Below are 18472 nucleotides of genomic sequence, written 5' to 3' on the forward strand. Positions count from 1 at the left end.
TCCCGGATGGTAGCAGCTGGAACAGTTTGTGTTTGGGTGACTCGGGTCCCCAATGATCCTTCGGGCCCTTTTTACACACCTGTCTTTGTAAATGTTCTGAATAGTGGGAAATTCACATGTACAGATGCACTGGGCTGTCCGCATCACTCTCTGCAGAGTCCTGCGATTGAGGGAAGTACAGTTCCCATACCAGGCAGTGATACAGCCAGTCAGGATGCTCTCAATTGTGCCCCTGTAGAAAGTCCTTAGGATCTGGGGACTCATGCCAAACTTTTTCAACCGTCTGAGGTGAAAGAGGCGCTGTTGTGCTTTTTTTTTACTGCTTAAGTCTGCACTGTCATCTCAGACCTGGCACAAAACTCATGATCTATTAAACAATATGGATCACATTAATAGCAGTCATATTAAAGCAATGAAAAGCATAAAATACTATATTTGCAAAGTCTTCCAGTCCTTTAGCAGGATAAGTAAATCCACATGGATGTCTCTTTCAACTATATTCCAAGCATTGGAAATCATGCCACTCAGATGAACCACCAAACACCCAAGACAGCCATTCTGAACTCTGACACTCTGAATTCCGAAAAGAGCTGAGAATGTTCTGAAAGTCTGCTTGAATAAGCATAACATTTTCCCTAATCCATGAGTAGTCTTGGCTGATGACCAAACAAAATTGAGAAGGAACTTTTGAAATGCCGCTAAAAACTTTGAGTTCCCTTTAGATCACGATAGCAGAAGGAGCATACAAAACAACACATCTACAATGTCAGACTTGCAAATCCCGTACTGTCCTCATCAGCCACATGAGAGCTCAGAGAGGAAGCAGGCCATCCCAAACTCCAAAGGACTGCCTGAGACAGCACATAGACAGGGAATGTATCTTATTGTCATACAGCACTATAGCAAAGAAACAGGCCTTTCAGCCCATCTAGTACATGCCCACCTGTTTTTCTGTCTAGTTCCATGTACCCACACCCAGTCCTCCATCCATATACGTATTCTTACATGTTGCGTATGAAACTGCATCCAGCACCTCCACTTGCAGATCATTCTGCATTCATTCACACCACACCCAGTAAAGAAGGTCCTCCTCAGATTCTCCTTAAAAATTTCGCTTTTCAGCCTTAACTTTTGACCTCTAGTATTAGTCCCAACCAATCTCAGGGAAAAAGCCTGCATGCATTCACCCTATCCATGTCCCTCAAATTCTGCATACCTCTATCAAATCTCCCCCTGCGCTCCAGGGAGTAAAGTCCTAACCTATTCAACTTTTCCCTATAACTCAGGATCTCAAGTTCTGGCAACATCCTTGTAAATTTTCTCCATACTCTTTCAATCTTATTGACATCTTTCCTGTAGGTAGGTGACTAGAACTGCACATAGTACTCTAAATTTGACCAAACCAATGTCTTTTACGTCTTCAACATAGCAACATCCCTACTCCTGTACTCCGTGATCTGATTTATGAAGTGCTAAAAGCTTTTTATAACTTTTTTTTAATGCTTGTAGATGAGGAGATTGTAGGTTTTACTTTTGTACTTGCCTGTGTAAGAATGGTGTGACAAATTTGTGTCACAAGTAGGATCATGGTTAAGAGAAGTTGAATGTAATGATAGGCATTTTGTGAAGCTGTTCACTTTAGATGTTTGTTCGATGCAATCTTTCCATAGGCTACATATGTAGTCAGACCCAAGCCATTGTTAATTAACTTATTCAACATCAGTTTTTATTTGTGGTTCATGCTCAGACCAGAATGTTTATAAATTTTCTCTTATGTCGACATTAAAACTTTTTTTTACTCTTTTACTCCTTCCATCCATTCTGATCTTTCAGAAACTTCTTCATGGTGCAAGCCCCCAACTTGGAAGGTTTAAAATGAAGTTGCCATCTAGAAAGGGTGTTTATGTAATCTAGACCAATGCTTTGGATAGTGCCAACTCTTGGATGAGGTACTTATACCTAGGCCTTCTGAGGAGCACAGCACTATTTCAGCAAAGGAGTTCCTCTCGTGCCCTTGATTACACATATTTATCATCCAGCATCACAAAAGCAAATAATCAAGTCATTATCTCATTATTTTTGTGGAAACCTGTCATGTTCAGATGGCTTGGGTCACACCATATTGAAAAAGCAATGGCAAATGATTCTATTTCTTGGCAAGTATTTATTCACATTCACATAGCACCGAGCCACATTGGAGAGACAAGTGTTTCGGAAGATGCTCGAAATCTTGAGTAACACGCACACAAAATACTGGAAGAGCTCAGCAGGTTAGGCAGACCTATAGGGGGAAACAATCAGTTCATGTTTTGGGCCAATACGATGAAGGATCTTGACTCAAAACATCAACAATTATTTCCTGCCATAGATGCTACCAGACTCGATAAGTTCCTCCAGCATCTTGTGTGTGTTGCACAGAACTACAGGCGTACCTGATTTTAAACATCCTTCTCTATATGTGGCTGGATCGTGTCAAGTAGTGCAAGAACTTATGCTGCCAAAACTTCTTGTTCCGTAGTTGTTTGAAAGGCATAGATAACGACAGTTATTTTTCTCAACCATGTTACCTCCTGAAAAATGACAATGATGTCTTTGTGTTCTGGCTAAGCAGCTGCTTGGAACTCTCTGAAACTGAAACTAGTTACAGATCAAGTGCTGGTTCTACATGTCCTCATTGGTTAGTGTCTACAAAGCATCAATTTCTCCGTTCATGCTTGTACCCCGCCCAAAGGCCACTTACCCCACCTCCTGCCCTTATTTCAAAGTCAAAAGTACATTTATTATCAAAGAAAGCATAAATTATACAGCCTCAGGATTTGTTTGCTTACAAGGCAGTCGCAAAGTAAGGAACCTGAAAGAACCCAATTTGAAAAAAAATAAAGACTAACACCCGATGCACAGAGAAAGGGGGGAAGAAGACAGGCCATGCAAACAATAGAAGTGAGTAACAACATTCTGAACCATAAATGAGTCCTTAGATCCAAACCGTGGAGCAGCCTAGAGTAGGCCCAAAGCCTTGGTATCGGTCCATCACATTAACAGGCATGGAGTACAGCAGCCGGGAGCAGTCCTCGTATCCTCAGTGCCATAGAGAGAGAACAGTGAACATTGCAGTTGAGAGCGAGTGAAACTGGCTCCTGCCTCCGATCCCAATGCTCTGTCTTTCTGGTATATCGTTTAAACTGTCCAAACAGCCTGTCTTATCTTGCACTGCTGCAGCGAATGGCTCCAGGACTAGAATACACCACCCAGCGACTGGCTCTGGGCCCAGATTCCGCTGCCCAAAGCCGCTCTCGATTTCTCCACTATCGGCTCGGCGCCCAGACTGATCCAGCCTCGCACACGGGCCCAGTTGTTCAGGCATCGGGATTCCCCTGCCTCAACCTCTCCTCTCTGAATGGCTCACTCCACGTGCGTCGATTCTGCAGCCTACCACAATGGTTCATCCCTCGAATTCGCTTCATCTTCGCTTGCCTCTTCATTGTTTGCGATGATAATTTACTTCAGTAGAGGTGCTATTAGTATTACTTTTAGTCGAATTCCTTGTCTTTTGAGCCGCTGGTGCACTGTCGCGGGCGTTCAGTCGCGCTACCTTACACCAGAAGCAGAGGTGTCATTCCACTAAGCGGCTGGCCAGCTGGCTTCCCTTTCTGGATCTCTGATTAGCTGATACTATGGGTGACCCTTCCTCTTCAGGAACCACCCACCTCCTCCTCAACTTTTTAACTTCTTCCCTCTCAAAAAAAAACCATGACCTATCCCCAACTGTTAACTCTCCAAAGTTCTTCAGTTTGTGGCAGTTTTCCAAGCTTATGTCTCCTCTCTCAGAACTTGTTGTTCCCAATATGTAACGTTTATATATTTATTATTATTATTTCTTTCATTTTGTATTTGCACAGTTTGTTATCTCTTGCGCACTGGATGGATGTCCTAATGACACAGTGCTTCATTGATTCTATTATCGTTATTATTCTATAATGGATTTATGCATTGTATATGATGATATCTCTGTACTTTTGATAATAAATTTACTTTGAACTTTGAAATTTAAATTCCCTACAATCTGATTTCAGGCTTCACTGAAGTGCAAAAACTGTGTGTGTTGAATTAACATGACATGCTCATCCTTCTCGGTTCTGGGCTTCTGATATTGTTGACTTCCAATGCTGCTCTATAGCTGTCCATCATCTGGGGGGGGGCGCGTTATTGAGGATTCTTTCCAAATTTGGCTTTCCTCAAAATTTCTCACCATCCTCCACTTATTCCATGATAACTAATAATCGAATAGACCTACCACAGGTTCGACCACAATGTGGACTGGGGAGAAGCAAAGAATGTGGGGTGCTCCTTTCACCGTTTGTGCTTGGCTTTCATGTACCCCAGCCACAGGAGTCAAAATGTGTGTGTCTTCCTGTAAGTTTCCGTGTGAGATTGGGTCAAACATCCCCATACTTCATTAGGATGTTACATTTCTTCAAAGACGTTTTGAGAACATCCTTTAAGTTTCTTTCTCTGTTTTCCTTTGAAATTATTCATTATGATGGAACTCAAAAAAGAATGCTTGTTTTGGGAATCTGGTGTCAGATGTGGGCAATGTGGTCAGTCACTGGAGATCGCTTTGCATGGTCAGTATGCTGATGCCGATGTTTCGCATGATCACAGAGCCGAGTGACATAGTGGGCCAGTTCAGAGGCTATTTAAAACTCAGGAACTGGGGATCATGTTCAAGTCAGACTGGATAAAATGGAAATGACATGAGTGAACTGAATGGGTTGTTATGACGATCTAATTGTTTTATAGCCCCATTACTGGTACTGGCTCTTCACTACCTGCAGTTATCTATTCCAGTTTTTATGGTGGAGTTTGAACTTGTATCATGGAATCACTCTTCCCTTATATACTAGTACAGGAGCTTAAAAGATGTAGTATGCTGCACTTGAAGCAGAGCCTGTAGGCAACCCTTCTCAATTTTCCAAGCTGCAGTACTTCATCTCCCCTCCAGCAAGGCCCTACTCAATTCAATCTAATCCTCTGGATGAGTAAAAGACTTTCAAACTCCATTGAGAAACAATGTCATTCCAACCTCAGTCCAGCAAACTGATGCTTGTGTTGTGCATACTCAAAGACTAAGTTCCCATCTTCCATTAATTGCTTTATCATGGGATCTGTGATATGCACCTGAAACTAAATATCTTTCATTACCTGTCCCCACCACTCTACTCTGCAATGTCCTCCACAACAAACGAGGTTTGCAATGAGACCCTGCCTTGGCAACTATTGGTGATGACGTACGCCTACATGGACTTCATTGAGCAGGGTCATAAATCTGGCAGCAAGCTCAAAGTCTACTGAGCAGCAGTAATCTCTGCTTTCCATATGCCTCGGAAAAACATTTCAACTCTCAAAGCATTGAGACTGCATCAGCAAAATCTTCTAAATCCACAAATATTTTAGAAGAACCAAAGTCAACATTCTCTCCCACTTAAACATCATCAACACTGAAGTGCTGATCATGCACACACAAGGAAGTCTGCAGATGCTGGAAATTCAAGCAATCAGCAACTTTCTGTGTTGCTGATCATGCACGACTGGCTCCAGAGGCTAGGTCACATTGTTTGTGTGCCAGGTGCCAGAATCATGAAACAAGTAATCTATTCCAAACTCTGTCATGACAAACTATTTCCAATGAGGTCAGGGAAAATACTTCGAAGACTTCCTCTTAGCCTCTTTGAAGAAATATATCATCATGGTTGGCTCACGAGTGGTTCAAGGCCACTCAAGCTGGCAGAGAAGAATCCAGGGAGGAACTTTGAGTTCCTGCATTTTGAGTTCCTTCAGTTGGAGTATACGGAGGTCATGCAAAAACAGCAGAAGAAAATTTGAAGTCAATTTATTATCAAAGAACATATATGAAAAAAGATCTAGTGCTTTCCCGGCAACTATGACAAATAAACTCTTCTCAGGCTTCTAGCCGGGTACAGGTATCGACTACGACCGACATTTCAATGACAAACTCTGCCATCTTCATCAGGGATTATGCCTAGACATGACGAGTCTGGTGGTATTTATACCCCCTTAGTTCATCCCTCCTGATTGGTTAGTCCTCATCCAATCAGCTTTCCACATCCCACCTTGTTTATAATCAAATTCCAGTTCTTACTTGGAGTCATTATTAAAATTGTCAGAGAGGCTAAGAAGCCGTCTTCATACTTTAAAAGCTACTTGATTGAGCACTTGGAATATTCTAACCTATGGAGTTCAAATTACAAGCTGGAAAGTTGAATATATTTTCACAAGCATTTATAAAATGACCAATGAGCCCTCTTTTACATCCACTTCAACTTCACCGCATCAATGCTGGACCTCTCCATTATGTCTAAATGAGCGATTTAGTTGAGCACTTGATATACCATAACACCGAAGACTTTGGGCCAAGTGGTGGAAAATGGGTTGAGTATAGATACATATTTGACAGAGACGGCATGAACATAAAGGGCTTGTTTCCATGCTGTATGTCTTTATCATCCTGTGGCCTAAGAACCAAGGAGGCATGGTTAGCTATTTTAGAGGGCAGTTAAAACTCAACTAAAACAACAGGAATTCTGCAGATGCTGGAAATTCAAGCAACACACATCAAAGTTGCTGGTGAACGCAGCAGGCCAGGCAGCATCTATAGGAAGAGGCACAGTCGACGTTTCAGGCCGAGACCCTTCGTCAGGCCTCGGCCTGAAACGTCGACTGCGCCTCTTCCTATAGATGCTGCCTGGCCTGCTGCGTTCACCAGCAACTTTGATGTGTGTTGCTTAAAACTCAACTACCTTGTTTCTCTGGGGATCACCTACAGACCAGGCCAGGTAAAGGTCAGAATCAGGTTTATTATAGAACATAGAAATCTACAGCACATTACAGGCCCTTCGGCCCACAATGTTGTGCTGACCATGTAACCTACTCTAGAAACTGCCTAGAATTTCCCTAGCGCATAGCTCTCCCTTTTTCTAAGCTCCATGTACCTATCTAAGAGGCTCTAAGAAGACCCTATTGTATCCACTTCCACCACCATCGCTGGCAGTGCATTCCATGCATTCACCACTCTCTGTGTGAAAGCTTACACCTGACAACCCCTCAATACCCATTTCCAAGCACCTTAAAACTATGCCCCTTGTGTTAGCCGTTTCAGCCCTGGGAAAAAGCCTCTGGCCATCCAAATAATCAATGCCTCTCATCATCTTATACACCTCTATCAGATCACCTCTCATCATCCGTTGCTCCAAGGAGAAATGGCCAAGTTTACTCAACCTATTCTTATAAGGTATGCCCTCCAGTCCAGGCAACATCCTTGTAAATCTCCTCTGCACTCTCTCTATAGAATCCACATCTTTTCTGTAGTGAGGTGATCAGAGCTGAGCACAGTACTCCAAGTGAGGTCTGACCAAGGTCTTGTATGACTGTAATATTACCTCTCAGCTCTTGAACTAAATCCCACTGTTGATGAAGGCCAACACACCATACGCCTTCTTAACAACACTGTCAACTTGCGCAGCAGCTTTGAGTGTCCAATGGACACGGACCCCAAGATCTCTCAGATCCTCCACACTCCCAAGAGTCTTACCATTTATATTATATTCTATCTTCAAATTTGACCTACCAAAGTGAACCACTTCACACTTATCTGAGTTGTACTCCATCCGCCACTTCTCAGCCCAGTTCTGCATCCTATCGATGTCCCGTTGTAAACTCTGACAACCCTCCAGACTATCCACAACACCCCCAACTTTTGTGTCATCAGCAAACTTACTAACCCACCCTTCTACTTCCTCATCCAGGTTATATATAAAAATCACAAAGACAAGGGGTCCCAGAACAGATTCCTGCGGAACACCACTGGTCACCAGCCTATTGTCACTGACATATGTCATGAAATTTGTTGGTTTGTGGCAGCAGGACTGTTTATTACACAAAAATCATTATAAATTAAAATGACAGTATATAAAAATAAATAGTACAAAGCAAGAGCAAAATATCGAGGTACTGTTCATGGACCTTTCAGAAATTTGATTGTGGGGGGAAGAAGCTGTTCCTAAAAGATCGAGTGTGCATCGTCAGGCTCCTGTACCTCCTCCCTGACCCTAATAATAATAAGAGGGCATGTCCTGGATGTGAGGGTCCTTCACATTAGATGCCACCTTCCTGAGGCACCATTTTTGAAGCTGCCCTTGATAGAGGGGAGGGTTGCGATCCTGGTCTATTATTTGGGTCTATCACCCTGAGCAGCTTTTTCTGATCCTGTGCATTGGCATCTCCAAAATAGACGGTGATGCAACCTGCCAGAACAGTGTTCATCAGCAGAAATTGGCTGGAGTCTTTGGTGACATGCTAAATCTCCTCAAACTCCGAATGAAATATAGCCATTAATGTGCCTTCTTCGTCAATGCATCAATATGTTGGGTCCAGGATAGATCTTTTGAGACGTTGGCTCCCAGGAACTTGAAGCTGCTGATCTCTTGATGGGGGCTGCTGTACCTTCTCCCTGGTTCTCCGTCCTCAAGTGCACAATCAATTACTTGGTCTTACTGGTTGTTGAATGCAAGTTTGTTGTTGCAATAGCAGTCAACCAGCTGATCTGCCTCACTCCTGTATCACTCCCCCCATCACCATCTGAGATTCTGCCTACAACACTTGTGTCATCTGCAAATTTATAGATGGCCTTTGAGTTGTGCTTAGCCACACAGTCATGAGGGTAGAGAGAGTAGAGCAGTGGGCTAAACACGTATCCTTGAGGTGCACCAGTGTTGATTGTCAGAGAGGAGGAAATGTTGTTTTATCTCCAATCCACACTGACTGTGTCTCCCAGAGAAGTCAAGGATCCCATTGCAGAGGGAGATAGAGCCCAGGGTTTGCAGCTTGTTGGTTAGTACTGGGGGGGGGGGTGATAGTGTTGAATGCCGAGCCGTAATCAATAAACCACAGACTTCCATAAGTATTGCTGTTGTCCAGGTGGTCCAAGGCTGAGTGGAGAGCCAGTGAAATTGCATCTACTGTAGACCTTTTATTGTGGTTGTCAAGTTGCAAAGGGGCTAGGTCCTTGCTTAGACAGGAGTTAATTTTTGCCATGACCAACCTCTCAAAGCACTTCTTCACAGTAGGCGCGAGTAGTATTGGGTGATAGTTATTGAGGCCGCTCACCCTGCTCTTCTTGGACACTGGTATGATTCTGAAGCAGGTGGGAAACTTCACTGCAGCAATGAGAGGTTGAAGATGTCCTTGATCACTCCCGCCAGTTGATTGGCACTGGTTTACAGTGCCTTCCAAGGTACACCACTGGGGCCTGGTGCCTTGACAGGGAAGATGGTCAACTTCCTTCCCTGATGGTTATCAGGGAACCAGTACCGTTTTCCAACCTGGTAGTATCATGGTCACCATTCCTTGTACTCGATCGAGAATCTCTTCTTACTCATGATAATTCATTGCAGATGTATTTAATTACTTAAATACAAAACTTCCTCGTAACTGTAGTGAGATTTAAACCCTTGTTATGTAATGAAACATTGTGGGCTTACTGAAAGAGAGGGTCAGGGAGAGTAACGAATTCAAAGGCGTAGGTTAGATCGGACTAGTAAATGGTTTGAATCCAAGATAGTCTGGGTATGATGAAGGTTGGAAATGAATGGCAGATATAATATAATGATGTGTTACATTTGGGAATGCAACCCAGTAAATCTGTGGTGGAAGGAGCTGGTGATACTGAGAAGTTCAAAATGAGATGGTAGTGAGGATTCAGTAGCTGAAGAGAAGGTGTGCAGAGAAAGAGAAGGAGAAAAGAAAGGAAGTTATATTTTTATGGAGTTTGCCTGTTCTCCTTAGGACTATATGAGATTCTACTCAGTGCTCCTGTTCTCTAATATCACAAAGATGTGTTGGTAGTTGTTGTAAATTAATTATTTGTATACCTAAATTATAAAAATGTTACTGAGAGTTGTTGGATTTCAGGAAAAGAAGCAGAGTGAGAATATAAGCTGGTATGGACTCGATGGGCTGAAAGGCTTGCTGTGTTGTCATAAGTTTAAAGGAATTCCAGCTGTAGTTTTAAAAGAGAGTTGAAAATCCAATTTCGTGATTGCATAACAAAACCCTGAATTTATTTTTGATTTGATCTCTGTGTCCAGTGACTAAACGCACTGTCCAGAATGGCATGTGCCATAAGATCATCATGTGATGTTTTTGATCTTCGCTAGGTTGCAGTAAAGATATTGCAACTTAACTCATTTTAGCTAATCTGGGAAAGAATTGAAAAAAACACTGATCACAGTTTAGTGTCACGTGCTCAAGGAGTTGCAAAGAATCAGGTTATCAGGTTCAAGCTTGTTTGTAACATTACCCAATAAATGTATTGCTTCATTATGTGATCTATTGTTGCTGCTTCCAAACTGAATTCCACAGAAGTATCACTGCCAAGAGGATAAAAGAGCAGAGGAGGGGAGAGGTCAATCTGAGAATCAGTCCGCCTGCAGTCATCTTTGTGGCTTTATGCTTTCTGTTTGCCAGGATGGATGCAGGTTTCCCTCTGGTGATAAACTGCAGTACTTCAGCACATAACGATGCCAAGAAAAGGAAAATGGTGAGCTGAAAACACTGAACTGCATACCTCACAATATGGAAAAAACACTGAACTGCAGTGCTGTCTGCAGCTCTGCACACTGCGCCGTTGATCCAGGCCTGAGGACGGAAGATGGCATGCAACTTCTACAGCAACTATGTAAATTCCAAATAGTAAGTGTAAAATACAACTTCAGTGTGAGTATTTTGGTAAATACCCTTCATAAACTATTTCATAATTTTACACTCAAATTCTTTCACCTTTTATTTCCTGAGGGTGCTGGGCTGTGCCAATGTTTAACATAGTTGGATTAAAGTTTCACAGAGGCAGATCACTTTATGATAATACTAGTATTAAAAATGACAGTGCAGGTGGTCAAACTGTGATGCTACTGCTTGCTTTGTTTTCTATTTATATGGGGATGCAATCAGAAATTTAATTTATTTATCAAAATCTGTGGCTGTGGATCAGCTTGTCTAAAGTGAATCAGCTAAAGAGCTGGAGGCAGGACTAAACTTACTGCCTTTTGCTCCATTCTTACCTTAGATTAGGGGTTCCCAACCTTTTTGTATGTATGGACCCCTATCATTAACTGAGGAGTCCATGGACCACAGATTGGGAACCCGACCTTAGATCATGGACTTTTCCCACACTCACATCATTACTAATGCAGATTCCTGAGGGTCCATCCTTACCTTTCCCCCTTTCCCTAACTACGTTCTTCCCCTTGGCAACATCAGCTGCGAACATGATTAGCTTTCAGCGGTAGAGGATGAGATTCACCGATGTCCATCCACCATTACTCTTCCACTGCATTTGGGCTGTCAGAAATCTTAACTCAACATCATCTTCAGAAATTTCCTGCTTTTTCATATTTGGAAAAAGCCACAAACTGTACTTTGGATACCCCCTTACCTTGGATATTGACTGTTAACAGGCAAGCCAGATTGTTTCTAACCTATGTAATGTCTTAAGTTTGCTATCTTAAATCTTGTTCATCAGATAGAATCTGTAAGTTCACACTGTGATTTAATTTCAACTCAACCCAGCTATGTGCCTTTATAACAATCAGGTTTAAATACTCCAGTATTCTATTTGTTCATTTTGTTTGTCTTTGCTCTCCATGTTCATCAAAAACTATGCCAACCCATCATCATAGTGTCATGGTCCGGATCGGGGTCCCTTTAAATTTACCTTGTTTATGTTACGATCCAGACCATTGATTCTCTGTTTTCCCGTGTCCCTCAGCTTTGGTGATTAGAGGCAATTAACGCTCGGCTGAACCAATAGTTTATAGTCTCTGGCTTTCAGCCATTAGGCGCAGGAGCGACTGCAAAGTCATCAAAGGTACGGTGTGCCAATGTCATCTGGCCGGAGCAAGCCTAGTCTCTGCCGAAGCGAGTGCCAGTAATTCGCCTTTCCTCACCGGAGCAACCCTGTCAAGTTACCTCACCAAAGCAAGCCTGCAAAGTTTCCTCATCAAGGTGGGTCCGTCAGTTAACCCGCAGGAGAGAATCAAGAGCCGCTGTCTACTGTTCCTGGGCCGAGTCTAGAGCTCGCCACTACCCGGAGGTTCCAAGTACCACATCCTCGCTCCGGCGGCATCCAAGTTCCACGTCCAAGTCCAAGTCCTGTCCCTGGCGGCATCCGAGTACCAAGTCAAGTCCTGGCCCTGGCGGCATCCGAGTACTGAGTCAAGTCCTGGCCCTGGCGGTCTGTGATTCCTGTCCTACCCCCCTGTCTGAATCCCTTCTCTGCCCTTCTCGCCTCTAGCCCTCGTCTATAGCCCTCACCTGCACCTCAGTCTAGTTCTATCGCTAGAGCTAGATAGGAACTGTGTTGTTCTTTGGTGTTTGTCTTGTCTTGTCCTCGCCTCCATGGGGTAAGTCTTGCCATTGCCCCGTGGGGGTCATGATCCCTGGCCCTATGTCCTGTACCCAAGGAAGGGTCCCAGCTCTCTGTTCTGTGTGTGAGTCCCAGCCCTATGTCCTGTTCCCAAGGAGGGGTCCCGACTTTGTGTTCTGTGTATGTGTCCATGGTTCCATGTACCTGCTCTCCCGAGACCGAGGCTCTGTGTTCCCATGTTCCTCCTCTCCCTAGCCCATGTCATGTCCTTGCCTGGTTCTGGGGTCTGAGCCAGAGGCAAGAGCCAGGTACTGGGTCCTTGCCCAGTCTCTGGCTTGGAGTCCATACCCTAGCCTCTTCATGTCTGCTCTAGTTCTGGGATCCAATTCCGAGTCCTAGCCCAGACCCTTGGTTCCAGCCTAGTAGTAGTCCTGAGTCCTTGTTCAGTTCGCTACTCCTGCTCCTGCCTTGCTCTCCTGGTATCGAACAATAAACTAAATCTAAGTAACCTCACAAGATATGTCTTGCATTTGGGTCCACCCATGCTCCCAATGCCCCCGCCAGTGTGACATATAGTTCCACCTGTCTCTCACCTGAACTCTGTGAGAGCTTTCAGTAACTTCATGGGCTCAACTTTCCCTCCTTTACCCCCATTAAACATTTAATGCCACTTACTTCAATCCTTTGTCTATTTCCAGATTTCATTCCACCATTTTAAAACACAATCGGTGATAATATGCTATTTTTGCCTCTGTCGCCATGCATCTATTTCCTGCTTTAAACCCTTACAACTTAAGTAAACTTGATCACTTTTTTGGCTCGATGTGTATTTTTTTCCCCTCTGTGAAATAGTTTTAAATGTACTCCAAAATTAAAAGTTTATAAACACAAGTTAATTTTCATTGTATGATTGGAAAGGGTTATAGAAATTATGTCACTATTAGACATGAGACTGCAAAGGGGTAAAAGATTAATCTTGATACTAACTGAATTCAACTTGATAAATAAAAGTGTATTCACATTATTTTCCCATGCAGGTACCATTATCTATCAAATAAAACTGATCAATAATACATCTTTAAATTCAATCTGTTGTAATGTGGATTATGTGTTGCTGTGATCATAAAGTTTGTATTAACAACTGTGGTTTTTTTTTAAAAGAAGATGATGTCTGAAGCCGAACATGTCTCCCCTGTATTATTTGGAATGATGGGCACTTTGTTATCATGTGGAATTCTACTGGCTCTCTTTTTTCTCCTCTTCACCATCAAATTCAAAAATAATAGGTACAAGAAACAGTGCAATGTAATATTACGTGTGCTTTAAAAGTACTGAGATCTAATTCTGAAATCTTGTGGGAATGATATCTGCTTGGCACTGAACAATATTGGGAAGAAAATACCCAGATTTAATTGCTGTCTGGACTGAATTGTGTGTCTTTGGTTGAGGAAATGGAAGAATGTCACCTGTATCAATGCATCCTGAACAAAGGCAGCATCAGGTAGCCAGATTGCAGCAGAGAAAGGGGCCTTTTTACCCACATTCATACCAGCCAAAGAAAAAAACAGTCAGTCCAATTCCACTCTTGAGCAATTAATGATGCTTTTGAAATGTCTTTTCTCACCAACCTTTCCAGCAAAGAACTGAAGAACTCCATCACCCTCTGGGATAAAACAAATCTCCTCTAACAATCCTTCTGATCCTTTTATCTATTAATTCAAATTTGTATCCCATTGTTATTGACCTTCTGAAGGAACAAATCCATTCTAATGAAGGTCCTCATAATTTTATGCACCTTTAATTAAATATTGCCTCGGCCTCTTTAGTTTCAAAGCAAATGATGCCAGCCAGGCAGATCTGCCTTTACAATGACTAAAATTCTCCATTTGTGACAACATTCCCAATTTTCTGCTGTATTGCCAATCACATCTTTCCTGTCATACACTTGCTTAATGCACCACTGGTACAGGTATAACTATCCAACAGACATTCTACGGAATTTCTTTTTAAGGACCCATGCACTTAAATTATCCAGAGGTTACCTGGATTTCTGACCCCTCTTAGTGACACCACTTAGATCTGATCTACAGTCAGATGACAATAAACTTGAACTTGAAAATATTACAATGAGCCGTTTTATAAAGAAACAAGCAGAAATGGATACTATTTTTAAATGTGTCACCATTTCTCAATAATTGCAAGTTATGCCACATGCCATGATCTCTGCAGAAGAACATGGGTGGAGTATCAGTGACTGAGTAAACCTCAATACCAACGATGGAGGATGCATTGACTGAATCAGGATGTCTTGCCAAATTTTCATGGTTTTTTTTGTAATTTCATGGTTATGGGACTTCAAGAGCAACAGGGAGCAGGATTCAGTGTTGGAACTAGTTTTCAGATGTAGATGTAGATGACAACTAAGGTAAAGAACTGGCAACATTCTGTTTCTGTGAGTTCAAAGTGTCAGAATGCTGGTGTTGTGGTTCAGTGTATGGAACAATTGATCTATCCTAGGCAGATGAGGCAAGCTACTCTTAATATTAAAAATGTTGTAATAAAATATTATTGCAGAATATTGCATAAATATGTTCTAAAATAGTATTATTATGGAATATTGCTTAGAAGTTTTGACTTTTGAAGATTTCACCTCATGCTTTGGTTTTGCTTCCATTGATTAATTTCACTAGGATTGTGAAAATGTCCAGCCCAAACCTCAACATTGTAACCATTATTGGAAGTGTTTTTACTTATGTCAGTGGTTACACGTTTGGACTTGAAGAAAGGGCAGCTACAGCAGAAATATCAAACAAGCTGATCTTTCAGGTGAGGAAATAAAAGGAAGCTTGTGCTGGTGAAGATGTGAGGTTCTCAACTGCCCATCTTTTGGATGTGCTGCAGTTTAGTTATAACTATATAAAAAGGAGGCTTTCTACTCCCCATTTAATCTGACCTGTCAATGAAAACTTGTCATCAAATAACAGTGCCAAGTTTGAAAACTTTGTACCATGAATGTTCACCAAACAATTTTAGAGGAGCAGAAGAAATAATTTTATATTCCTGGAACATAATGTGGAAATTTACAAATATATCCGAAGCTCTCACTCTGGGGTTGAGGATAAACTTTTATTTACATATTGTAGAATGAAGGTTACAGGTTAGAGTGATTGTTGAATTGTGCTTTGAATAACCATATATGACCATGTAACAATTAGTGTCATGTCTGAGCATTAATATTTTCAGGTCTGAATTTAATTCACATAATTAAAAGAAAGATTTCATGGTGTAATGTAGAATATCTAAATGCAGATAAATTTTAATTGTCAGAAAGAAAAGTAGATGTTTATAATGGAAATAATATACATTTATATAAAATAAAGATAAACTTAATTCAGCATAATACAAAATAAAATTGTGATGTAAATATTTTGCATTGAGTTAAATCCATTCATGTACACAAAAAATAAAGACCTGTACATTTTAAAAGTTTTAACTTATTCTTGCTCTTTAAAAGCAGAGTCTGCTTCAAAAAGTAAATGAATTACAAAAAATGAGATGGAGAATATTTAAATTAGAAAGGTGGTATTCATTTGCAAGACACAGAAATTCGGATCGGAATAAATGACCATCATATATGATCATGGTTTAAGGACATAGAAAATAGGAATGGAAGTACACCGAATGACTTTTTGAGCCTGCACTACCAGGTTCAGAAGCTAACTTGATCTTGTCTGATCTCCATAACCTGTGAATTCCTTGTATATTTGTCTAAAATTTCTTTTTCAAATTAGATATCCAGTTCCCTTCTGAAAGCTGCTAGTGAATCTTTTGTGTGCTGTATACCAAATAAGTAAAGATCTGATTATCTTAGGATGGAGGGTCTTGGTACAAAACACCAGCCATCCCTTTGCCTCCACAGATGCTGCTTGACCCATTGAATTCATCTAGTAGTTTGTTTCACTTTGCTCCAGATTCCAACATCTTTCTCTATCTTTCTCCTATTGTCTCCCAACTGGTTCTTTTAATTGTTATCTAAACCAACGTTCTTTGGTTACTGATCCCTCTTCACCGCTGGTGAAACAATTTACTAAGGAGAAAATCCCAGTTTCTCTGCTCTCTCCTTAACCCAAAAGTTTTGGTATTATTCTGGGTAAATTTCCTCAACACTTTCAACTCTTGGCATTTTTCCTAGAGCATGAATATCTGAATTAGCTCCATCGAACAGCCTGAGGCCTGACCATTAATTTAAATAAAAAGTATAGCATACTTAGTAACTTTTGTGCTTTATGACTCTGTTTATTAAGCTTTGATCAATTCATCCTGCTATCCTCAACTGGTATGTGAATTACCAGGTTACAGTTTCTGACACCCCTTTAAGAATATATCATTTTAGAAACAAAGAAAAGAGGAGCAGGAATGGGTCCTTCAGCACCTCAAGCCTGTTCTGTCATTCATTGTCATCATGGATAATCCTTTATCTCACAATATACTCCTGCCTCTTGATGCCCTTTGTCTAGAAGTCAAAATGCATCCTCTTTACCTACTTGACCTTCACTATAAAATGTTTATAGAGCTTCTTGTTCCTCCTCCCAGAAGAATTGGATAATGTATGGCATCAACATGGCTCTTGGTTCTTCACCATCCAGAAAACAGCAGCCTGCTTGATTCTGTCTATGCATAGAAGACCATAAGATATAGAAGCAGAATTAGGCCACTTGATCCATCGAGTCTGCTCCACCATTTCATCATGGCTGTTCCAATTTTTCCTCTCAGCCCCAATCTCCTGCCTTCTCCCTGTATCCCTTCATGCCCTGACCAATCAAGAATCTATCAACCTCTGCCTTAAATATACATAAAGACTTGACCTGTAACAACAAATTCCACAGATTCATCACTCTATGGCTAAAGAAATTCCTCCTAATCACCATTCTAAAATGTCACCCCTTTATTTTGAGGCTGTGACCTCTGGTCTTTGTCACTCTTACCATAGGAAACATCCTTTCCACATCCACTCTATCAAAGCCTTTCGCCATTTGATAGGTTTCAATGAGGTCACCCCTCATTCTTCTGAATTCCAGTGAATACAGGCCTAGAGCCATCAAACACTCTTCATATGACAAACCAATTAATCCTGGGATCATTTTTGTGAACCTCTTTTGAAACCTTCTCAAGTTTCAGCACATCCTTTCTAAGATAAGGGGCCCCAAACTGCTCACAACATTCCAAGTGAGTCCTCACCAGTGCTCTATAAAGTTTCAACATTACATTCTTGCTTCTATATTCTAGTCCTCTTGAAATGGATGCTAACATCACATTTGACTTCCTCACTACAGACTCAACCTGCAAATGAACCTTTAGGGAATCCTGCACAAGGACTCCCAAGTCCTTTGCACCTCAGATTTTAGTATTTTCTTTCCATTTAAAAATAGTCAACCCTTTCATTTCTTCTACCAAGCTACATGACCATACACTTCCCAACACTGTATTCCATCTGCCACTCCCATTCTCCTCATCTAAGTCCTCCTGTAGCCTCTCAACTTCCTCAAAACTACCTGCCCCTCTACCTATCTTCGTATTGTCTGCAAACTTTGCAACAAAGCCACCAATTCCATCATCCAAATCATTGACATAGAATGTAAAAAGTATTGGTCCCAACACAGACCCATGTGGAACACCACTAGTCACTGATAGCCAGCCAGAGAAAGCTCCCTTTCTTCCCACTCTTTGCCTCTTGCCAATCAGCCACTGCGTTATCCATGCTAGAGTCTTTCCTGTAATACCATGGGCTCATAGCTTGTTAAGGAACCTCATGTGTGGCACCTTGTCAAAGACCTTATGAAGATCCAAGTACACATCAACTGATTGTCCTTTGTCTATCCTGTTTGTTATTTTCTCAAAGAACTGCAACGGATTTGTCAGGCAAGATTTTCCTTGAGGAAACTATGCTGACTTTGGCCTATTTTATCATGTGCCTCCAAGTACCCAGAAACCACATCCTTAACAATCGATTCCAACATCTTCCCAGCTTCTAAG

The 18472-nt window shown here is 41.6% G+C and overlaps 1 protein-coding gene across 1 annotated transcript in view; it reads left to right on the top strand.

The window, feature by feature from the left end:
- Nucleotides 1-2818: 2818 nt before the first annotated feature.
- Nucleotides 2819-18472, top strand: part of gpr156 (G protein-coupled receptor 156) — a 47683-nt gene continuing 32029 nt past the window's right edge. Inside the window, exons 1-4 of the mRNA XM_063049849.1 lie at nt 2819-2940; nt 10543-10767; nt 13601-13725; nt 15130-15265. Of these exons, the coding sequence (XP_062905919.1) occupies nt 10651-10767; nt 13601-13725; nt 15130-15265 (378 nt within the window). The 5' untranslated portion in view covers nt 2819-2940; nt 10543-10650. The remainder of the gene's footprint in view (nt 2941-10542; nt 10768-13600; nt 13726-15129; nt 15266-18472) is intronic.

Source organism: Mobula hypostoma, chromosome 6, assembly GCF_963921235.1.
Source record: "Mobula hypostoma chromosome 6, sMobHyp1.1, whole genome shotgun sequence".
Taxonomy (NCBI): Eukaryota; Metazoa; Chordata; class Chondrichthyes; order Myliobatiformes; family Myliobatidae; genus Mobula; species Mobula hypostoma.